Source organism: Lonchura striata, chromosome 4 (assembly GCF_046129695.1).
Source record: "Lonchura striata isolate bLonStr1 chromosome 4, bLonStr1.mat, whole genome shotgun sequence".
NCBI lineage: Eukaryota > Metazoa > Chordata > Aves > Passeriformes > Estrildidae > Lonchura > Lonchura striata.
In genome coordinates, this window is record NC_134606.1 from 69,729,669 (window position 1) to 69,753,715 (window position 24,047).

A 24,047-nucleotide genomic window follows, 5' to 3' on the forward strand; every position below is an offset into this window, starting at 1 on the left:
GGGAAGGCAGTAGCAGCTCCCAAGCCAGAGGCTTCCAAGATGCCTCTGGAGGCCCCTGCTGTCCCACCCATCCCTCTTCTGGGAGAGTGAGCTCCGTGTGATGCTGCATAACTAAAACCCATCACAGTCTGGGTTATCAGGCAGCATCGATCGGTAAGGCTGGGTTAGCACTTCAGTTTATGATGTTAAAAAATAGCAATACCATCTCCCAAGTAATAAATGCTAATCAATGGGCTACTGATAACAGATCTTCAGATCTGCACCACAATGAGAATAATTTAATTTGGCAAAAAAATTGTATGTGCACAAAATTAAGCACACATGCAAGCACTCCCAGTGTCATCTGTCTTCCATACCAAATGCACAGCAGCACTGGCTGCTGAAACTTGCAATGAATTATTTATATGATGAATTATCCTTCTTTCTCCCCTCCTAGGATATCCAATTGCCCGTTTCCATTTTTGTTTGGGAAGGATTTATTATTTGGGATTTTTTTTCACTGGATAGCTTATTAAACATTTCCTGCTCTTTTTCTCCATCGTACATAACATGCATCTTGCTTCCTGGTAGCACCTATCCATCTGCTCTAACGGGGCCTCCCAGTGTGGGGAAACTGTGAGGAGTGCAGTTTTTACCCAGACAGTTTACAGCCCTCCTTGGGATCCAATTAGGCATGTGCAAAATTTGGGATATTTATTTGCTCACTGGAATCAAAGCTGTTTCAGCCCCCAAGGAAGTGATGCACGGCTGCAGACAGAGCTTGAGACTGCATGTGGATGAATAATTTGGTTACTCACTTCCCTGCAAGCCTCTGAGAGGGTGGGAGCAGAAGGTGACTGCCCAGAGAGAAATCATTTAGAAGTTTGCTGCTCTTCTGCCCCTTTAGTTTCTCAGTTTTACCCCAAAAACATAAAGAGCAGCATTTTACACTTGAGGACTTCTTGCTATGGGTGTTGTATATGACCATACCTATTCCTGTAAATGATTGTGAATCATCTCTGGTTCTAGGGGGGAGTATTTCAATGCAGTTTTCTGGGAGCTGGGATAGCAGCTGGGACTATCCCAGCTACTATTTAATGGATTTCAAAGGAATCACCTACATGAGAGAATTTTCTGTGTTTGGCTTTCATGGCTTGGTTTCCATTTAGGAGGCTGCCCCAGCACCCTCCAGACATTCCTGTAGTTTCCAGCATCTAAATCCTAAATCTGCTTCCTGTATCTGCGTTGAATGTTTTTGTACCTTATAAATTTTGGTAGGACTGAATCTTGTTGTGGAAGTGCTTTGACTGTGCCTCTGGCTGGGAGTCTCGCTCTGCGCTGGGCTTTAAATCACGACGGAGATTTACAGCGGCGATAGAGGTGGAACTGCAGGCATCCAAAACGAGAGTTATCTGTGCAGAGGAGCTATCTGTGCACACAGCCCTGCAAATAACATCCCAGGGATGTCACATTGCTTCCCCTGGAATCACGACAGTGATACCCCCTAAGAACAATAGCACTAAAGCTGTCCGTGGCTTCAAAATAATCGGTTTGCCTGCGTGTGAGGCACACGGTCTCCAGAGCTCTTTGGCTGGGCAGCAATATTTTACCTCTAATGACCTCAAACCTGAGCCAGCCATCTTTGCAGGCTCTACAAAACCCTGTTGTGCCATGAATTGCACCCGGAGGTAGCTGCTGCCTTCACCTGAGCACATCCCTCCCTCCTGGCTCCTGTACGCTCCGAAGGCTTGGGGGAAAGTGCGTCAGAATGTGCCAGATTTTCCTCACGAATTTCAGCTTTCTCATTTAGTCAGCTTCTCCTGTTTTTGGATGATCAAATCTCTGCGTCTTCTGCATCAGAAGAGGAGCACATGTAGTTTGCTGAGATTTTCTTATTGAGGTGCTGCAGTTGGAAGCAAACGATCTTCAAGGAAGGGAAGAAGTCAGGAATGCTGTGTGCAAATACCAGGTATTTTTTGGTTCTCCTTAAATATACATAAATTTACCTTAAACCTGTGTCTTTCTGCCTTCCCTAAACTCCTACACTTAAAATCTATTTGAAAACGATGAATAGGGTTGTTAAATATGTAAAAATAGGGACGTGAAAACAGAAGGATAACTGGATAGGGGCTCCCACGGGGCTCTTTTTCTTAAGCCTGGGTTTCTTTTGGTAAACTTATATTTCTGAGCAGACCCTTGGGCAGAATGCTGGCTGGCTGGACCCTGCTGTTCTGTGAGTTGACAGAGTGGGAGGTAAGTGGCAGTAACTAATGGCAATTAGCAGAGGTCTGGACAGCTGAGTGTCCCGAAGGCATGAGCTCTTCTGGGGGTTGTGTCTTCACAGAGTGGAGCTGTTTGTCACACTACACGTCACCCTGCAGAATATGACAATTTGCATCCCTCCACTGAGGCTTTGCTGTCAGATTTGCTCAGCTGTCTTGCAAGGAGAAAAAAAAAAAAAAAAAAAGAGAGAAAGCTTTTTAAAATTTTTGCTCCCCAAATCTGTTGAAATAATAGGGCAGGAATGATTAGTTTCTGAGAATTACCCATCAGCTGCTATCAGTAATAACTTGTTTAATGCTTATGTAGCACTTGACGTTTTCATGACTGATGTGCCAGAAAGGAAACAAAAAGAGATGAGTTTGTTTTTAAATGGCAAAGGATAGTTTTTGTCTTTTCATTGCAGCTCTCAGGTGATAGTAAGAAAATTGTCCCTCGACCTCCAAACCTGAAAGCTGCCTCTGACCAAACCGTGATGAGGGACAAGGTGAGAGGTTGAACACGTAGCTTCGAGACCCGTTTGCTCAGTTGCAGGAGGGTTTAGTAAATCCCATTTCTCACGCATCCTTGACGGTCTCTCCCGCCTCCATCGCTATTGGGATGTTCCGCAGCGTTCCCGCAGCCCCTGCCGACTCAAGCAGCGGCCGCGTGAAAGAGAGGAGCGGGAGCGCCGCGTCCTCCGGACCCCCCGCAATCCCCCGTCCCAGCTTTGCTTTCGGGCGGGATCCAGCCCTCCAAGATGGATGTTGAGTAGGCTCCGGCAGCGCAGCCGAGTGCGGCACAAAGCCGGGCGGCGCGGCGCTGCCCCTGCGCGGCTCTGCCGGGGCCGGCGGGCCGGGCCGGGCTCCCCGCGGTGCGGCGGGCTCCCCCCGGGCCCGCCCCTGCGGTGGCGGAGCGGTGGCGGGGCGGGGCGGCCGCGCCCGCGGGGCACCCCCTGCCCGCCAGCCCCGGCGGCAGCAGCGAGACGCGCCGGGCGCCGCCGCTCCGCGCCCCCTCCGCCAAACTTTTGCCGGCGCTCGGCCGCCCCGCGGCTCCTCCCGGGAGGCGAAGCCGGAGCCGTGCCCTCGCCCCGGGCAGCGGCGGGTACCCGGGGGGCTCCCGGCTTCTTTCCTCGGCTTTTTATTGTTTTTCCTTCTTTTTTTTTTTTTCTTCCCCGCGGGGAGGGGTGGGGAAGGGAAGGGGCTATAAAGCGCGAAGGGACGTGCGTGACACAGTCCCCGCTGCAGCCCGTCTCCACCGGAGCGGGGGCTAGGTCAACACCCGCCCCCCTAAAAAACAACCCGCCGCGGGAGGGACAGCACGGGACGGGACGGGACCGGACGCCGCAAGGTAAGGCACCGGCAGCGGGGCGGGGAGCGGGGCCGCCCGCGCAGCCCCCTCCGATTGCCCCGGGGCGGGCGGGGGGCGCGGTGCCCCGACCCGGCTGCGGGACCCCCGGCCGGAGCGGGGCCGGGGCCGCGGCCGCCCTGGCGCCGTCCCTGCGGCGCTCCCGACACCGCTCCGCCGCGGCTTTTGCGGGATGCTGCCCGGAGAAACCTCGGCGCCCTCTCGGATCCCTCCCTCGCCTTCGAGGTTTGTTTTTTCCCTCCCCGATTTTGCCCTTTGGAAGCCCGCGGCGACCGTGTGCCCCACAGCCCGTGCGGCTGCCGGGAAGCCCGGCTCGTCCTCCGGCGCTGCCGCGGAGCCGGTGTGTGCCAGGCAGGCAGCAGCTCCGCCAGCATCATACGTCTTTCTCGGGAGAAAAAGTGCTTACCAAAAAAAAAAAAAAAAAATATAGCAGACAGAAAACTCCACGGTGGGATGTAAGTGCTGAGGTTTGCTACGTGCAGCCTTGGTTCTGTTTTTATTTCGACAGCGCAGAGACAATGGCTACAAAGCGCTGTTTAATCACTTGCAGATAGAAGTTTTATGTATTTAAACCTTCGCAGTTAAAGGCTAGGGCAGATTTTAGAAAAGCTGTGATTCTCTGAGTGTGTTCGTTCTGGGTGAATTTAACACTTGAGCGGTAGCGTGCCCTGGTTCTCCGGATGGTTAGCGTGGTGCCCGGGATGAGCGTGATCCTGTCTGTGCCGTGCCACCCGGGGCTGCTCTGGAAATCATCCCAGTGGACACCGACCTGGACTAGGCAGCCCCGGCAAGGCTGGTTTCAGACAGCGGGTCCTGAAGCTTGTAGCTTCCCTTGGATTTCCCTTTTTCTACCAAAGGAGATGATTCACATCTAGTTACCATATTAATTAGATCAGTGAAACAGTATCTCTGTTCGCGTGGCTCGACTGAGCTGCTGGAGGTGAGCTCAAAGCGAAGGCAAAGTCCCTGCCGTAAATTCCGGACCTCCCTGTCCCAGCTGGCTGTTTGGGAGCAGCCGTAGATAGCAGGAGATGTTCAGAGGCACAAGTGTGGCACAGTCTCCATCGGACCATCCGGCAGTCAGGCTGCTCTGGCAGCCCATCCAGCACTGAGACTGGGCTCCCAGCCTCGATGCACCCATTTCACGCTTGGTTGAGACAGTGGAGTTGTGCCTGTAAAAGTGGAAGGGCCGAGAGTGATGTGAGGGTGAATTCCTCCCTGGGCGGTTGGCAGCGAGTGATTTATGGCATCGGTGACCCTGGCCAGGCACTGCTGCCTTGGCCATAACCTGGTTTCCATAAAAACAGCGCTGGAGTGTTAGACACCATCAGCACCCTTAGCTGTGCCATGAGAGAGCTGAGGGAAAAACTTTGTGTTTCTGCTTAGCCTACTTTGAAAATCGCTGAATGTGAACTATTTTAGGAATGGTATTTCAGATTGCTTCTTGTCAGGAATGCCTCATCCTCCCAGCCACGCTCTCCTGCCTCATAGCGAAACGCGTACCTGCAGGAGAGCTGCCCAGGTCAGCTTTCTAGTGCCACTACAACTCTCTGAAGTACTCAGAGCAATGTCTAGAATTTAAAACTTGCTGATATTTGAAGCAGAAGAGGACTTTTTAAAACACTGAGAGATTTTTACCTTCTAGTTTTACCATTAAGAATGTGGAGAGATGTGCAGTAGTGCATCGTGTATGGGCACCGTGTTGGATGTATCCAGGGTCCTGTGGCTGTTTTTGACCCTGTTGTGAGCACAGCGATACCTGTTCCTTGTGGGCTTTCTGTGTCAGGAGATAATGAGCCCTTCTTAATTTCGGGAGAGCTTTACAATATGTCTGCAAAATTCCTTGTCACATTTCCATGATGAGGACTCCCACTCTCCTTGTCTCCATGTGGCCCTGGACAGAAATCCTGTTGATTTCTGTGCTGTGGAGGGCAGGCACCACAGGGTATCATTGCAACCCTACCAGTGAAGTGACAAAATATGCACGTCCCACTCCTGAGTGGGGACATGCCGGGCTCTGCCAGCACACCTGACAGGCGGTGGCACATGCCACTGGTGTCATGGGCCGGCAGGTCACCTCATGCCCCAGCTGCCCTAGAGAAAGTCAGGATTTGGTGGTGAGATGAGAGGGAATTTGAGCACTGTGTGGGATGCTGATCCCACTGAGATGACTCCGGGCCCCTTTATTTAGTTGCGAGAAGTTTGTCAGCAAGACGAGGCAGAGCTGTGTAGGATCGCCCCGCACGCCTACAGCCGTGTTGTTGTGGGTGAGCACTTCGGAAATGCGGAGGAAAAGCTCTGAGGTTTCCCCAATGTTTATAAATACAATCTGGTGCAAACTGTCAAGCAAGCTGTTCAAAATCACGTCACGCCTGCACTGCCTTCCCCACTCAGCTTAAATGCCTTCGCCACAGAGCCAGTGTGTTCATCTGTCGTTCACAGCTCCCAGCACGCAGCTCTGGCCCATCTGCGGGGCTTTCCCAGCACCCCGATCCTCCTCCTGTGAGCCAGGCTGGGATGCAGCGCTGTGGGCAGGGTCGGTGCTGTGGCTCTGTGTGTGGCACCATCCACTCATTGGAGCTTGAGCATCCTTCACTGCCTCAAGAGCCCAGGCTGCCCCAAAGCAACCCGGCTCACAGACCAGAACTGCATGCAGGGGCAGAATGGGTGTCTTCAAGTCCCCTTTGTCCTCCTTACAAGGTGTGCTTACCTTAGATATCCCCTAAAAATGAAGGAATAAACCCTTTCCTGGAAGTTCCATCTGTGCAGTGGCCTTCTGCTCCATCCCATGGCCTCAGTAGGGCTGGATGGAGGCTGTTTGCTGGAAATTTCAGTTTGAAGAGTGCCAGGGTCTTCTGCCTTAATATATATAAAAAGATGAGATGTTTATTAAACTCAGACCCTACTTTTTCTTCTACAATTTATATCCCAAGAGGCTGGCGATAAACAGTTTATTAAAAAGAAATCCTGATTTATTTCTGCAAATGGTTACATTTTAAGCTGGTACCAAATGGTTTTGTAGGAGACCACCTTTTATGCTTCCCATGGCAGTTGAAAGGATTGCTAGAAAAACAATCCAGAATCTAAGTAGGTTTGGATAAAGGCAAGCCAGGAGTGTACGTCAGGGTATGTGGTGCTTTTATGCAGCGAGGCGGTGGATTTTACCACGGAACATCTGGGCACTGGCTTCAGTTACAGCACAGATTTTAGTGGGATAACAAGTCTTGCTTGGCTTCGCGTTCATTTTGAAGTCACTAAACTTTATACGAATAATAAAACCTTAAGCCCATTACTTCACTGTTTGCAAGGGACTGTTTCAGTCCCGCTTCGGGGTCTCACATCTTTGTGGGGCTGGTTTTATTTTACTGTGCTAAGTGGGTATTTATCTTCTCAGTGCCTGGCTCGCTTTCGCTGGAAGCAGCTTTGCTAATTTGTCGCGATGGCCACTCCGGGGAGGGCGGCCGGGTTTTCCATTCGCCCCCGCTGAACGCGCACGTTTTCCGCGTTAGGGGCAGCCTGATGAAAGCTGCGCGTTTCTCCTTCGCGGCGCTCGGAGGGGCTGAGCTTGGTAACCTGGAGGGTGATAGAGCTGCTCAGGGCTACCAGCTCGGCCACTGCTGAGAGTTAAAGTAACCAGGGGAGGGTTTGCTTTCTTCTTCTGTTTGATTATAAAATGCAGAGGAGAATAGACTGGACTGAAGGAGGGAAGGGCTGCCTCTATATACAAGAAAACAAGTTTGAAAGCCCTTACAAGGGTACACATACTGCTGGGAACACCCCAGCATCAGGGAGGATAACCCCAGCTAGTTTATATATCAAGGAATACGTGTTTGGAATATAAGTTCCATGTGAGAATGTATAGACAGGCCATGAGACCGATGTTTATGTTGATCATGGAGCACCTGGTGTGATACTGAGTGCTGGTGAATTCTGTATTTTGGTGTCACTGACTGTATGGGCAGTAAACCAGAAGAAATCAACTACATCCAAGGAAGGAGAATATCCCAGGTAAGACTAGTGAGAAGGGACTTAAGTACTGCTTGAGCTCTGCTAACTTATGAGTGGAGCAGTGAGTGAATGAGCATTGCTTTGGGGAAAAGGAAGAGTGCAGAAACTGTTCTGTTTCACATGAAGAGATGTACTTCTGTGGCAAAAATCCTCATTAGATCAAATAGGGATAGTTTCTGCCTGAGAAGATGACTCGAACAAGCCTATGGATGGATGGAAGGAGCTTTGAAGGCTGAGGAGATGTTATGTTTGAAAACTTTAACAAGATGTCATTAGGAGAGTAAGTATTTGCCCTTAGATTGGGAAACGGGTCAGGATAATAAATCATAACTCCAGGAGAGTGTGCTAAAAGCTGGAAATACATTCAGATGGGAAAACCAGTAAATATTAGAAAGAAGTTTGTTCTCTCAGAATTAATTCTTTTCATTTGCTGCATGCAAGGACACCCACTGAACAGGAGAAGGATAAATGTTAACACAGAACTGTAACAGGAACCAGCTGAAAATCTCATGACTGCGTGGATGGCTTTGATTGCTCCGCAGGGAACACGTCAGTCATGTGGGACATGTCAGAAACAGGCAGTGTGTCATGTCACCTCACGTGTGAGGTAGCTGACAGTCCAGCTTCACCAAAAACCTGATTGGGGGGGGAGGCATTTTACAGGATGGGTTTTAAATGACACTGGAATAATCAGCTGCAGGAGTGGCCTGAGAAGCCAGCCCCACTGCACAACTGCTTCACTAAACACAAGCATGCCTGAGTTAGCAGAGGGGAGAGCAGATCCTGCCCAGAGCATCTCACAGTGGGCTCTGCCCTTGCACCCAGGCAGGTACTTTCAGCTCTTCTCATAGATTTCTCAGGGCTGTTCAGGTTTGGCCTGAACTGGGACTGCTCTGGCTTCAGGGTAATTAAACATAGGGGTTAGAGAGATGTTTGTTGTTTGCGTGACAGCTGAGATAGGAAGCAGGGGGTACTTGCTGCTAGCACCTGGAAAACTGAAAAGCAAAAGGCAATAAATTTATCTCTCCTACCTCATTCCCTGCTCCATGGGTCCGGATATGAGTGCCCCTCCAGTGTGACCCTTGCACGCTCCCAAGGTGACACAGCACCGAGGCCGACACTTCCCCTGTGATTTACAGGGGAAAAGCATTGTTTGCCTAATTGAGTCTATTTCTTTTTTCTTTTTTTCCCCCCCTGTATTATTTGAGAAAACACAACTTTGTTGAAACTTTATTAGGGGGTGAGCAAAATGATGCTTTTCAACTTTCTCACCTTTAAGTTGCTCAGTACCAAGACAGAGCAGCATCAGAGTAGCTGAGGCACGGCGAGCCCGTGGGCTCCTCACACACATTTGCAGGGATGGTTGAACAGGGAAGATGTTTGTACAAAGCAGCCAGAATATCATGAAGAAGCAAGTGCTCCCTCTCTTTCTCTCTCTCTCTGCTTTGTTTAGGTGCAGCAGATTTACTGCTAAGTTGTTTTTAGTCAAACAGTCTAAACGTGCCTCAGCGTTTTGAAATTCCAGAAACCTGATGGAAATTTAGCAGTTTACAGATTGAGATGATGATGGTGCAGGAAAGATAAGTGTCTTGGAGCTGCCAGCTGGTCTCTGGATGTAAAGGAACACCTCAGTGTGCAGTGTTAACATTTTCTAGTCCCTGTTCCTTCCCTTCCTTTGGCTGCTAAATCTGTGTTTAATTCCCTGGGGGTTTTCTCTCCTGGGTAAGAATTACTTACTTGAGTATGATTTGTACAACTAATAGGATCTTATCCTTATTTGGGGAAGACCCTAGGGGCTCTTTCAAACTGATTTTTCAGTAATGAGAAATAATGAATAAAAGTCTAATAGTCCTAGGGGGTATTAAAGTTACAATTTTGCAGGGAAGATTTAATATCAGTCGATTAAAACTTTTATAATCCTTTTATTGTACAATAGTCAGAAAAAAATAATAAGAGGGAAAACAAGTGGGTTTTAAGACCCTCTCACATCATGCAAATAAGTCTAAATTTAATGTTTGAATTAAACAGGTATTTTAAAACAAGAGTCTAAGACATCTCTTGCAAGTGTGTGATAGCAGGGCGGCAGGCTCAGGGAAAGAAATGTGCTACGTTAATTTATGGAGCACATTCTAATTCCCAGTCATCTAAGAAAAAGTAGTTGCAAGGTGTTTATGAGAAAATCCAGGCAATTAGGGCTTAAACTAGAAAATGCAAACTTCATAGACCTCAGCACAGTGTGTTTCCAGTAGCCCAAAACATGCTCTGGCTCAGCCTGTTGCTCACAGGGTATGTGAGCCTCCCCACTGGGCACTGTGGGGTTGCTGTGGGTCTGTTCACCCCGGGACTGGGCAGATCCCAGCTCGTGGCCCTTGGTGAAAGCTGTTGGAGCAAAGTGGGACCCGGGGGCATCGTTCCCGTGGGCAGAGCCCCCCACATGGCCAAGCCTCTGCTGAGATGCTTTGCGGGGACAAAGCACCAAGGAGCAGATACTGTTTTATGAATGTACAGCTTTTTGGGTTTAGCAATGATCAGCAGTGATGCTGGAATAATGCCTTGTCCTTTAGAAGTAGCTTTCATCCAAGGATGTTGTAGCCATTTCCAGTCGCTGGCAGAGGGACACCCCCAGAAGGCAGCGCTGGATCCCACATCAGAGCTCTCACCATGTCTTCCCCCTTTGGGAAAAGAAACACCTTTGGTGTGCATTTCAGTCACCTCTGAATGCAGAAACTCCTCCCTTCTCCCTCCTTTCCTGCTCTGTCAGCCTGGGATGTATGGTTGCCATAAGAAGGCCGGAGGCTTTGGGGCTGTTTGGTTGTTCGCTCACCCATGACAGCCTGGCCTCTCCGCCCGCACGGGTTCCCTCCACTTTTGTTGGCAGCCAGCACATAAAGGGCTAACCTTTCCCCTGCCAGCCTGCACAAATAAACACTGGCCCAGCAGCAAAGTGGAGCTGAAACCAAGCCTTGCAATAATCTGATTTTTCAGACCCCTTACCACAGCTCTGCAGGTGACCCTGGCAGGTTTGAACCTCTGGTGCCAATTCCTTTGGAGCACCCATCCTTTTTGCACTTGGGAAGGACTTTCCAGCTCAGAAATGCACAAGTCCACTGCTTAGAAAACAGAAAAATGCTGGAAGGAAGACTGAAGACTGGCAGCTCCTAAATGTGCTCCTGTTCTGCTTTGATGTGATGGGTTGGTGGCTGGTGAGCTGTGGCTGGACTCGTGGGCTCTTACAGCCTCTCCAGAGAGGTGAGCTTGTGTCAGCTCTGACAAAGGCATTCTCCGTGGCTCTGCCTCACTGTCTCCCCATCATTTTTACCCTTTGGAGTCAAATCCTTGTTCTGTTACATGGCTTCTTAGCACTGGTGGGGTTGAATGATGCTGGGTGAGCAGCTGGGGGAAGTTTGGATTTTCTCTGGAAGCACTGGGAAGTGTCAGGCACCATGGTGGGGACAGCAGGTGGCTATGTTGAGAAATTTGGAGCAGCTTATGCCCTCCACTAACAATTTTCACTAATTTGTTGAGCTAATTTCACTAATTTATCTGTAGGAATCTGTGTATTTTTTTAAAATCAGGATGCTGGGGAGGTAAATACAAAATTTAGGCAGTGTGAGCATTCCTGCTGCTTCTCATACCTACCCATGTCCTGTCTAAAAGCAAGCGTGCAGAAGAGGGAATTTGCTGAGTGATGCCCGGGAGCAGTGCTGAGGCTGGTTGTGGTTCACCAGGATGAGCCTTGCTGTGCTCTCAGCCACTACAGCCCCTCAGGAACCAGTGCTGAAAAATGGTGTGTGCTGCTTCCTGGGGGTGGTGGGGATCCATGTGGGAGACAATATCCAGGCTGGATCTTGGAGTCTTTGCTGCTGTAACTGTGGCTGAGATCTGCCAGCCCTAACACTAAGAGCTGCTGGTAGAAATATGTAAATATCAACAGCTTCAGCACTACATTTGAGGCTTTCCATTTTCAAACACTTGACAAATGTTTACATATTTTCAGCAGCCCTTTTCCAGCCAGGGAAAATGAGACACAGCACCTGTGAAATTACTCTGATACGCAACAAATCGTTCTAAGAGAGCACCTTGAGGGTTCATTAAGGACTTGCAGGGCCTAAGGTTTTCTTTGCATACTTTTAAAGCTGAAGGCAGAAAATACTAAAACTGAATCCAGTTTTAGATAGTAAGTACAAGAAATTTTTCAGTTCTGATGATAATTCAGGGATTAAAAATTTTAAGGGATCAGCTATCAATATAACATATACTACTGTGGTCACAAGTAATATGTACTGGTCTCTACTCCCAAACAGAAGTGGAAATTGCCTCAAGCTGTGCCAGAAGAGGTTTAGATTGGATATTCAGAAAAAACTTCTCCATGGAAAGGGTTGGAACAGACTTTCCAGGGCAGTGGTGGAGTCACCATCCCTGGAGCTATCCAAAATATGTGTAGTTGTGGCACTTGGGGACATGGGTTACCAGTGGCCTCGGCAGTGCTGGGTTAGCAACTGCACTCAAAGGTCTTAGAGGGCTTTTCCAACCTAAACAATTCTCAAATGGGCCAAACTCTGAATTCAGTAGAAAAACTCATCATTCCTTTGGAGTCAGCAGCGCTGCAGAACACCTTTCTGGTGGCAGCACAGGGGTGCAGTCTCTTCCCCAGGTATTGCAGATAAGCCCCATGCATTGTTACTGCTGCTGTTTTGCTCTGCTCTTCCAGCTTTCTGGAAAGCTGCTGCTGTTCTTCTGTGCCATGGCAGGTGAGAAACCCTCGGTGCAGTGTGGTAATGTGGCAAAGGAGAATTCCTGAGCTACTGTTGTGGGAAAACTGTGTGTGTAGAGGAAGGGAAGTGAGTGGAAATAGCAATGTTCGTGGACTAGCTGTGGTTTGTAATCCTGTGTACGTTTGTGGTGGTGTTCCTGATGCTGAGGGAAAATGCATATCTGATGGAAGCTATGGGAATCAGCCCCTCTGCACTTGACAGGTTTTCCAATCAATATTCCCTTTGTTAATGACCATCCAAAAAGTAGAAGGGGAGAAGTGCATAAGAAATTCCAGTGTGCTCGTGGCACAGCTTTCCACAGAATGTCGGTGCTCAGGTTGAGCTCAGCTTCCCCAGCTCCTACTTTGGGAGGCACTCTGGTGACCTGCAGCTCCATGCCGTTCCCTGCCTCTCCCGTGGCTCCCTGCCCTGTGCCAGCTCCTCATGTTTTCCCCTTTAGCAAACACCTTGTTGGCCAGGAGCAGCTGCCATGCCAGCGGTATTCCCTAGGAATGGCTCAGGCAACCTTAACTCCTTTGGTAGTTAATGAAGTTGATGACACTGGGTTTGTGTTGTTGCACCTTTCCAAGCCTTCCTGCCTCGGCGGTTTGAGGATGCGACAACAGGATGCAGATCCTGGTTCTGTTCCTGCTCTGTATCACGTCCTGACATTTCATCCCCGTCCCTGGAGGATTTTGGCGAGGGTGCTCACTCATAATGTCATCCTGAAGTATTCCAGAGGAACAGTGGGAAACTGTAGCAAATACCAACACGCTGGTGTTGGTTGTAATTTGTAATTGTTCGTGTGCTCCTCCCTGCTAATCCCCTTGCTGAAATTCATTACAGAGGGGGAGCAACCTACACCCGGAGAGCTGTGCTGAAGGCAGAATGACTTGGCCAAGGAAAGTAGCTATTGTTTTATGATTAAAGGAAAGGATTATATTGGGATTTCCTTGAACAAGAAAGTCTCTGCCCTACTTTTATTGCTTGTAACAAGGGGATAATAATTGCTTTCCATTATAAAACAGCCCCAGCGCTTGCGCTGAAAGATTTGTGGTAGAGCTGCGTGGCATTCAGGGCTGGTTATCTGAAATGGCCTGGAGTTGTGCAAACTGAGATTTCTCTGACTTATTTCTCCTACTGGGGCTCAACCCCTGCTGAGACTATGGAAAAAATTCCTCTACTCTGAGTTGGGTCAGACTCTCCGCATGTGACATATTTTCCTCTTCAGGAGCTGGTACCAGTCACCTATCCCATGACGCCTGCCCTCTCCAGGAGTGACATCCAGGAGGTGTTGTACGGGCTTGGGAGCATGAGCAGGGACAGCAGCAGGGATCCAGCCGGTGCTGGAGTGGCCAGGAGAGGTAACATCTGTCCTGGGGGGAGGGCTGCCAGCTGGCTGCCGCCCCGTGCTCCAGCACATCCCTGCTTCCCGTGCTGCTGCCACCCCCTCGCAAGGAGAGGCACGGAACAAGCCGAGCATTGTAACAGGGGCCGCCGGGGACGCGCTGTTTGTTTGGGTTTGACACTCGGCCCTGAGTCTCGTGGGTAGAGGTGGCTGTGAAAGAGAGAAGTGCTGGTATGTGGTCTCTGATTGAAAAAAAGGAAAACTATGAGGCATTTCCTTGAGTGTCCCAAATGGCATCTCCTGGCTCAGCTGGTTTTTGAAGCGTCCAGCTGCCACCAGCTCCAGGGTGACGATTTTGATGTGATCAGGGTTGAATCTGTTTCCACTAAAAGTGGAAAAATAAATAAGTCTTAGCTTAGAAACAAAATAGTCCATGTAAAATTTGATTTTTTTGATACCGTATCTCCCTGAGTATGTTTGCTTTTCAACATGTCTAATTTGAGACAGCTCTGCATTTTCTAATGATGCCCCTTTGGAGTTAACCTCTCCCCCAAGCTGTAGCTCACTGCCACTGTTGTCCATTAAGATTTGGAAGAAATGTACCCTTATTTCTTCAAACCTTCCTATTTTTACATGGTCGTATTTTTTTTCCCTGTAATGCCACAGAGATTTGCTTGGCTAAAACGATAATTTTCCCAGCAAAGGAAAATTGTGGGTTGAATTGGAATTGCAAGAGGCGCTTGGTTAATCCACAGATTATTGACACGGTGGACCCTCCATGCTTCAAAGCCACCATTATAGTCCATCATGTCCCTGCGTACTTAGGGAGTTTTAATCCATGGATTACAAGTCCCTAAGAGCCCCTGCCCTCCCAGTTACAGCTGCTCCTGCCAATGGGAGCTGCCATGTCAAGCACTACACAAAAAATTGGTCTTTAAAATCCACGGAGACAGTGATACACCCTTGCATCCCCCTCAGGGGATTCCTTGTCCCAAGTCCGTGGAGAGGTCCCACAGCCCTGCCTGGCCCATGCTCTTCCCCAGGCACCAGGCAGGACCAGACAACACGTTTTCAAAAGTGATGCTTTAAAAAAAAAAAGGGACCACAAAAAAACTGAGCAGCTCCCAGTAAATGCTTAAACTGCAAAGGCATTATTTTTCCTTGTTTGCACATTAAAAATAACTTGCATTACAATCCAAATTTATAAGTGCTTTTGAACTCCTCTGTTGCTCAGGTGATAACCGTGTGTGCTGAGGTGCATGTATTTGTGGCATATATCTCTGGAAATGGAGTGTATAATGGAAAAGCGCATGACCTCTTTACTTGCAGGATTCCTATAATAAGTCAAAGAAGCCACACAGTGCCCTTTTATTTCCAAAGCTGGACTTAAATCACATCAATAAATCTGCAGACTTATTATGAGATGCAGCACTGGTAATGTAAACAGAAAAAAACCCCACCCCCAGCACACCAGAGTTTAAAAATAGGATGTAAGGAGGAGAAAAAGTTAACTATCCATATAATAAAAAGAGAAGAAATGCAACACAAGAACGCTGTGTCAGGCAGTGCCTTGAAATTATCCTCACTAAATTACAGTCGTGCTCTTCCCACTCTCTGTAATTAAATGAGGGTTTGGTTATTCCAGACGCATTTGCTCCAGGTAAACCCAGGTCTTTTTTCTTTTGGTATTGTAAGTCCTTCACAGGTCTGGCTGACCTGCAGACAGTTGAGGAGCAAAGCAAATTATTTCCATAGATCAAGGAAGATGACTGTGAACAGGTGCCAGTGTTGCATGTGGTGAATCCAGTACTTTGCTCCCTTTCTCCACAGCTTAGGTGTGTTTGGTGAGACTGAGCCTTCCTGTGAGTGTCTCCATGAAATAAATGCACAGTGAAGCCCAGACAGGAGGACACAACTGTTTGTATCCCCAGCAGCCAAACAAAATGGATTCTTGGCTTGCAGGGTGGGATTTCCATGGTGGGATAGGCAGGGAGCCTCTGATCCCTTACAGAGCATACCCCACACAGCCATGTTTCAGTGCTGGCAAAAAGAGTCAGTAAGAAAATACTGTAGGCTTGAGCAGGGAAATCAAGAATGTGGTGATTTCATTTGTCCCCAAGGCCACCTGTTTCTGGCCTGGGTTGAGGATGTGCCCACTCTGCTGAGCCTGTGTGAAAACCCCATGAGGTGCTGCCACAGCTCAAGCTAATTTGTCCTTCGACTCAGAACCTGAGCCAGCTGTAAATCCCATTATCTTCTCCATTTCTGGTTCTAATTGCAGTTTACCTGGGCATTTGCAGATGGAGTTTTTGTTACCTGGAGGTCTTAAAGGCAGGACAGAAGGCTATATAGGGCTTTTGTAGGTGAGATTTTGGAAATGTTGGGTAAGGAGATTATTAAAAAGATAGGAATTAATTGTAATTGTCATAAAACCCACAACCTGACTTAATGATTATTTTCATGTACGTGCTTATAATTCAAGTTTATAAAATGCCACTTATAAAACGGTTATTCCTACTTTGTGAAAGAAGAAAAAAGCCTCAAGCTTCTGGCAAGGTTGTGAATTTTAAAGTGTTTAAAATCATGTATCTCCCTTTCCAATGTGCAGCATGTATTTTTCATCTGTTGATCTTTTCAGGTAAATACAGCTGGGTTCATTAAGCAAATGTCTCCTGAGGTGTGGCTCTTGCTACTGCAGTGTTTGTGTAGCCTGGGAGCTGCTCACCTGGGAATGGCACTGCCACATTCCAGGTTCAAATCCAAGGAAACCCTGGCCACCTGCCCTGGCATCCCTCAGCCTGCTCAGGTTCAGTGTCCTGGTGCCTGGCAGGCAAAACTGAGTGGCCTTGTCCCCTGGGAGCAGCCCTGCCTGGGAGGAGAAGGGACACTCCGGATGCTCCATGCTCAGTCTGACTCCCCAGGTCAGTCAGCCAGCAGGACTTTTCCCTCTGGGTTTAAGGCTCAGTTGAGACAGAATTTGGGGAAGAAGTGAAAGGTAAAGACGGGCCATTAGAGGGCACTTTTGCAATCCTGGAGAAGGAAAACGGTGCTTATTATTTCACTTAGGACTGTTTATTTTGGCACTCTCTTAAATTCAGTGATAAACAGCAGGAAAATCCCTCCAGTCAGCAGGAATATATCAATAAAATATTGACTCAGAGTTTAAAAGAAAAGAAAACAAGACAAACTTGTAGAAAATGGAATACAAGACATTTAAGGAGGCAGCACAGCCTAGAGAACAAAAAAAAAATCACACAATATATTTTATGTAATTTGTGTGGCTTAGCAGCACAGTGCTTAGACCTGGCTTCTAAAAACGAATCCAAGACAAGAAAATTTGGTTTTGGGAGTTTCTGAAGGCTGGGTGGCAGAGGAGGAATTCACAGGCTCACATCTAGCAAGTGCATTTTCTGAAGGACTCTGTCAAAGTCACTGGTGAGCTTACCCAGAAACAAACATGGGATGAATAAATGGGCTTTTTGCTTTGCTCTTGATGTTTTGCATGAGTAAACTACAGAGGATTTAGTTTGAAACCCCGCCAAATTATAATGAGTGCGCTGCAAAAACTAAAATCTTTTTATTAGCTGGTGTGAAAGGGTAGTGTAACACTGACAGCACAGCTCCCAAAAACTGTGAGCGAGGTTTGGATGCCTCTTTGCTGTTGTCCCACTTTTGGAAGTGTCATGCATGAAAATGTTAAGCCATTTTAAGCCTCTGAGGTTAGATAGATGAAAATGAAAGCACCCAAAATTCCAATAATTTGTCAAAGAACAGAGATTATAAAAGTTTCCTTTTTCAGTAACAGTTGACAACTCTGCAAGGTATTTCATGTGTGGGATGGGCAGGGATACAGAACTAAATTTAATGTGTCTTTTTGGAGTTATTTTTACACCAAAATGCTTTTACAATTAGATAAAGAAATTGGAGACTAATCTGTACCTTGTCACTGCTCTGTAGCTGTTAAGGGGGACAGAAACAGTGTTTATGGGAGTATTTAACGTGCATTAGCTAGTGAAATTATTTAAGAAGTGAAGCTTAGCCTATAATCAAAATGGTTTATTTTAGTAGAGGTTACATTGTGCTGGAACTGACTATGGGAATACACAGGATTGCAGTTTCAGGGGGTTCATGTGGAGGACGCTGTCTGCAGAAAGCGTCAGAGTTTCTTACCTAACCAAATAATCTGCTGTAACTGTTGTGATTAAGTTGGAAGGAATTTCATCCCTGTTGGCCAACAATAATACTTGAAAAATCAATAAACAGCGTGTTAGAGCACACAAAACTCATCGTGCTTTGTGTGAGAGGGGCTTTCTGCTGGCTTTGGTGACTCAAGCCAGCAAATATTTTGACTTATGATCTTTGCTCCAAAAGGTCAAATGTCTTTAACTTCACTGGTAAGTATCAACACTTCAGTCTGAATTGGAGGAACTATATCCACTGTCATCAAAAACTAACTCAGGACCCGTTTGGGATAAATTTTGACAAAAGCTGGGAAAGCTAAATCAGGATTTACCTCTAGGTAGCAATTACATGTGTTGGGTAAAGCCCTGGACTCCTTTTTCCTTTCTGTAGAGCAGAGCACTGTAGTAAGCTGTCATTAAACAATCCCAAATGACAACAATGATCCTGTGAGGGTGCACATCACTCCTGGCTCATGGATACTGCTGAGTCTGCCATGTGTTTTTCCCTCTCCCATCACCAGTTTCAATGGGAAAATAGAAAGATGAAGGAACTGAGCTGGACAGCAGGAGTTGGAGAAAACAGTAGAAAGGGGGGAGGGAAAGAGCTGATTTCAGGGGAGAGCAGAGAGGAGGGGTGAGTGGGGCAGACCTGCATGTTGGTGGAAGGAATGATTAAATAAAAATGTAAGAGGCAGAGGAAGCAAAATGAGGGTGAAAATAGCTCTCCACAGCCTTGCTGATGTCAGAAGCCCTGCTGGGCAGCATGTGGGTGGCTGTGTTTAGCTGTCCTGAGAGCAGAACAGGCAGAAGGGGAGCTGGAGGCAGCAGGGAGAGGGATTAGGAAAAGCAGTTGTTAGTATGCCTTGGACTACAATGTGCCACTTCTCAAGGAGCTTTATGTTTGCTACTTTTACATAAAATATTAGGCGTGGTGGGAAAAAGAACTATCTCAGCAACAGATTTGATCTTAAAGGTAAAAGGAAGAGTTTGCTATAAGGTAGTAGCTGCTTCACAGTGCAGTACCCAGAGCAGTGCATGACTGCACACTCAGCCAAGGGACAAGATAAAACTGTTCCTGCCAGCTCAGCTTTTCACCATGTTTCTCCCCAAATCGGTGCTAACACAGTTTAGATAATGGCCTAAACTTTTTTTTTCCATTCTCCGAATTAAAAATGGTTATCATTTAATAATTTAAACTTGATATACCAGAAATGGGCTGTTTCCCCTTTCCCCCCCACCCCATCCCAGAGCCATTAAAGATGAGATCATCTACTGTACTGAAAGGAGATTTCCAGCCTGTCCCAGTGTATATGTTAGGGTAGTAATTTCTGACCTAGTTACAGACATAATAATGAAAGGCTGAGATTATGAATTATTATGCCTAATTTGTAAAGGATTCTCTGCTTTTGTGTTTTGCAATTCCCATCAGGCTTGAGGATTAAGCCCTGCTGAATTGCATGCTAATACCAAAGTGCTTTGAATATGTGTGGGTTTGTATCACATGTTTTCCTAATTCACTATTTTTGTCAAGAACAGTTTCACTGGAAATATTTACTTTCCAGAGGATTGTTGGACACTCAACCAAGGTCTCCTAGGGGAAGCAAAGCCGATGTACCCTCCATCTGCTCTGTGCAAAACATCAAAGTGTAGCTCACCAAAGCATGTGGAAGGCTTTTGCTCTTTGGTAGCGATTTCAGTTTGAAACCTGGGCTTGCTTCATTCAGTCACAGCTCAGGATGGGAAAATCTTGGTGACACCCTTGATCCAAGCGCTGTGACAGTGTGAGCTCAGTCCTTACAGCGAGTTCTCCTGCCATTTGTGTGGCAGTGAAGGTGCCTGCAAAACACAAAGTGCATGTCAGGTTGTTGTAAGTGTGCCCACGTTCCAGCACAGACGAGCTGCACGTGGTGCCCCCGCTGAGCTGGGACTCCCTGTCATTGCTGCAGGATGCTCCTGCTGCGCTGCCCGCTGCCGCTCCTGCTGCTGCTGCTGCCGCTCGACTCCAGGCCCCAGAAGTTGCCCACCAGGGATGAGGAGCTCTTCCAGATGCAGATCCGGGACAAGGCGTTCTTCCACGACTCCTCAGTCATCCCTGATGGAGCTGAAATCAGCAGCTACCTCTTCCGAGACACCCCCAAAAGGTATTTCTGTCTGGCCCAAGTGAGGAAGCTGAACTTTGAAGACAGTAGCTCTGGTTGCTGGGTGCTTTGAGATAAAAATTGGATCCCAACCAGAAAAACACAAATGCCAGTGTTCTGTTTGGTGAAGTAAACACATGAGCCTCCAGCCCAATCTGGCCTCCCCAACTGAGGGTCTGTCCAATTTATTTGATTTCTGGGATAAGCCCAGAGGTCCCCCAGACTGCAGAATTTCCCTGAAGTGGGGCCACAAACCATGTCTAGAGGCAATGGGAGAGGGAAGGAAATTAGAAATTACAGACTTGACCCACCACTCTTGTCCCTCTTTATTGTTCCCTACTGTGCTTTAAAGAAGCAGCGTTAGACAGCCTGGTCTGAACTCCCCACTTCCCAAACTCCACCTTATGGGTCAGAAAATACTGAGGGTTAGACTGGGGAAGAACCTGAGGATCCCAGAGAGTTTAGGGAAGAGCTGCATTGCCTCATATCACATAGTTCCTCCAGCCTTCATTGGCAAGGAACATTTTACAATAGGTGACGTGTGGTGCCTGGAGGGATGTGGGAGGGCAGCTGGGTGTGTGTGTGTCTCTATGTGCTCACCTGGGTACAATATAAAATGTATGTCCTGCTTGGAAGAGCGTATCTCTAAATTCCAGGAGAGATCCTGTTTCCCTCATTTATATCTCTGTGATTATTTATATCTAGTTAGTATAGAGGTAGAAAGTAAAGCTGCTGGAGGGGAGGGCAGGTGGCCAGAAAGCCCTTAGCTCTGCTGTGACACAGAAGTGTGAGCCCTGCTCCTTAGATCTGTCCCACCAGCCTTGCCACACTCCCTCTGCCTGTTGATAACACTCTGGCTCTGTGGCCCCACGGAGACCATCCCTAATCATGTCAAGTCAATCCCTGCCAGCTGGCTGCCATCAGGAGTTCCTGACATGTGGGTCTGTTAACCTCCCTCTAGGTACTTCTTTGTGGTTGAAGAGGACAACACTCCCTTAGCAGTGACGGTGACACCGTGTGATGCCCCTCTGGAGTGGAAACTGAGTGTGCAGGAACTCCCAGAGGAAGCCAGTGGGGAAGGATCAGGTAACAAAGAATCAGTGATTTCCCCTGTCCCCTTCCCTGCTTTTCTCCAGGATTTAAGGTTCCTCAAACACTGAGTCTCGCAGCAGGCCTGTCTTTATGATCTTCTGCTGTTTCGATCTTCCAGTGCAGGAGATTGACAACAGGCAGCAACACGAAAAGGAAAAGGACAACAAAGAAGTAAAATCTAAGGTTACAGTCACAGGGGTCTGGATGCTGCCAGAGAAAATTGTTTGCCCAGAGTGACTCTGTTTGATGGGGGCTTTGCTGTGAGGTGTTTACACATTGTAAGAACTGGGGAGACAGGGCTGGCATTGCAGCAGGACTGAACTCATCCCATGGAGGGGCTCATCTCCAGACACGGAGCAGTGTAGCTGCCACTCAGGAGAGAAAAGGGCTGCCAGAGCCTCTGACACATGTGCTGAACTGTCACACACACCACATGGTATGGCAGACATACCTCTGGTCCCCACTGTGTTTAGCAACAAAATTTTAGTGTGACTCAGATGGCCAAAGCCAAGGGCCCACAACCAGGAACAGGCAGGCGAGTGAGTGTCCCTGGGGAAAACTGCATGGCAACTCCAAGTGGATGCCTGACACTGCAGGGGAAGGTGTTAGCTACCACTCATGAGATTCCATTGTCAGGTGGAATTTCTTTTATGGCTGGGTTTAACCTGAGCAGCAAACCATTTTTCCTCTCTGTTTTGACAGAAATGTTGATCAATTACATCTTCCTCAGAAGACAAAACCTTCCTTTTCCATCTCCCGTGTTTGTATTTTATGTTGTAAAATGTGCATGTTAAGAGTTTTGTTTTTTTCATATTTGCAGAGAGTGTCTGTAGAAATGTTTTTTTCTGTATGTATTCCAGGTGATCCAGAGCCCCTTGAGCAACAGAAGCAGCAGATTACCAGTGAGGAAGGCACGGAGCTCTTCTCCTACAAAGGCAACGACGTGGAGTACTTTGTGTCCTCTAGTTCCCCCTCTGGGCTGTACCAGCTGGATCTGCTGTCGACAGAGAAAGACACCCATTTTAAAGTGTATGCAACCACGACTCCAGAGTCAGACCAGCCTTATCCTGAGTTACCTTATGATCCCAGAATCGATGTCACCTCTCTGGGACGTACGACGGTGACACTGGCGTGGAAACCGAGCCCCACGGCCTCCTTACTGAGACAGCCCATCCAGTACTGCATAGTCATCAACAAAGAGCACAACTTCAAAAGCCTCTGTGCTGTCGAAGCCAAGCTCAGCTCTGACGATGCCTTCATGATGGCTCCAAAGCCGGGTCTGGATTTCAGTCCCTTTGACTTCGCCCATTTTGGCTTCCCTGCAGACAACAACTCTGGCAAAGAACGTGGTTTCCTAAAATCATCCAAGTTTGGGCGGCAAACGTCCCCAAAGCCGAGAGTTGACCTGCATAGAGTTTGTATTGGGAACAAGAACATCTTCACCGTGTCTGACCTGAAGCCAGACACGCAGTACTACTTTGACATGTTTGCAGTGAACACCAACACCAACATGAGCACCGCCTATGTCGGCACCTTTGCCAGGACCAAGGAGGAGGCGAAGCAGAAAACAGTTGACCTGAAGGACGGCAAAGTTACAGATGTGTTTATCAAAAGAAAGGGAGTCAAATTTCTACGTTTTGCCCCTGTTTCATCTCACCAAAAAGTCACCTTTTCCATTCATTCCTGCCTGGATGCTGTTCAGATCCAAGTTAGGAGGGATGGAAAACTCCTCTTGTCTCAAAGTGTGGAGGGCGTGCGGCAGTTCCAGCTCCGGGGGAAAGCAAAAGCGAAATACCTTATTAGGCTGAAGGGCAGCAAGAAAGGTGCTTCCATGCTGAAGATCCTGGCTACAACCAGGCCTAACAAGCAGTCGTTCCCATCTCTTCCCGAAGACACACGGATCAAAGCCTTCGACAAGCTCCGCACGTGTTCCTCGGTCACCGTGGCGTGGCTGGGCACGCAGGAGAGGAACAAATTCTGCATCTACAAGAGGGAAGTGGATGAAAATTACAATGAAGAGCAGAAGAAAAGAGAGCAGAACCAGTGCTTGGGTCCAGACACGAGGAAGAAGTCGGAAAAGGTTCTGTGTAAATACTTCCACAGCCAGAACATCCAGAAAGCAGTGACCACAGAGACAATCAGAGGCCTGCACCCTGGCAAGTCCTACCTGCTGGATGTTTACGTGATAGGGCACGGCGGGCACTCGGTGAAATACCAGAGCAAACTGGTGAAAACAAGGAAGTTCTGTTAGTGCCCCTGGACAGAGGAACACAGGGAACTCCAGACTGAACATTATCCTGCTTCTCAGTATAGGGATGGACTACTTGCACAGCAGAGAAGTTGTGACCTGTATTTGTACTGTGTAGAAAAGATATCAACTTGTATATTTGTTTACATAAGTAGTTGTCTGGAGGAACTGAGCCTGGTGCTGTCTGGTAGCACCTGGCAGTGGTGTTATCATGTGTCCAGTGACCCACATGTGATGCTCAGTAGATGTCCAAGGTAGCAGAAAACCTCGGAGGAGCTGGCACGCCTTTGCTTTCATATTGCATGAACTGCTTCTAAATTATTTTATACTTTAAGAGGCTGAGATATGTCATTTGTTCATCTTGTTACTCACACACACAGCTCACAGACATATGCCCTTTCTCTCAGTGTAGATGGTAGGGTTTCTGTAAATTATTTTATAGAGTCTTGTTTTAAATGTTTTTGTTTCTATGATTGTAAACTATTAAAATCTCCCCCCCAATTAAATACAGATTTAAACTAAGTATTAACTGGGCTGCACATGAGGCAGTTTAATTGCTAATGTAAATTCTTACCTAGCTGATCTTCATGTTTAAATACTGTATGTATTTCATGTACAAAGTTGCCATAACGTTATATTCCTGTACATAAAATTAAAACATATTAGATTATA

General features: G+C 47.7%; 1 protein-coding gene across 1 annotated transcript; it reads left to right on the forward strand.

Annotated features, from left to right (window-relative positions):
- Positions 1-3,219: 3,219 nt before the first annotated feature.
- Positions 3,220-24,047, forward strand: NDNF (neuron derived neurotrophic factor). Its single transcript, XM_021554913.3, has 4 exons — positions 3,220-3,588; positions 19,844-20,038; positions 20,997-21,121; positions 21,988-24,047. The coding sequence occupies exons 2-4, from the start codon at positions 19,845-19,847 to the stop codon at positions 23,376-23,378; spliced, it is 1,710 nt and encodes a 569-aa protein (XP_021410588.2). The 5' UTR covers positions 3,220-3,588; position 19,844; the 3' UTR covers positions 23,379-24,047.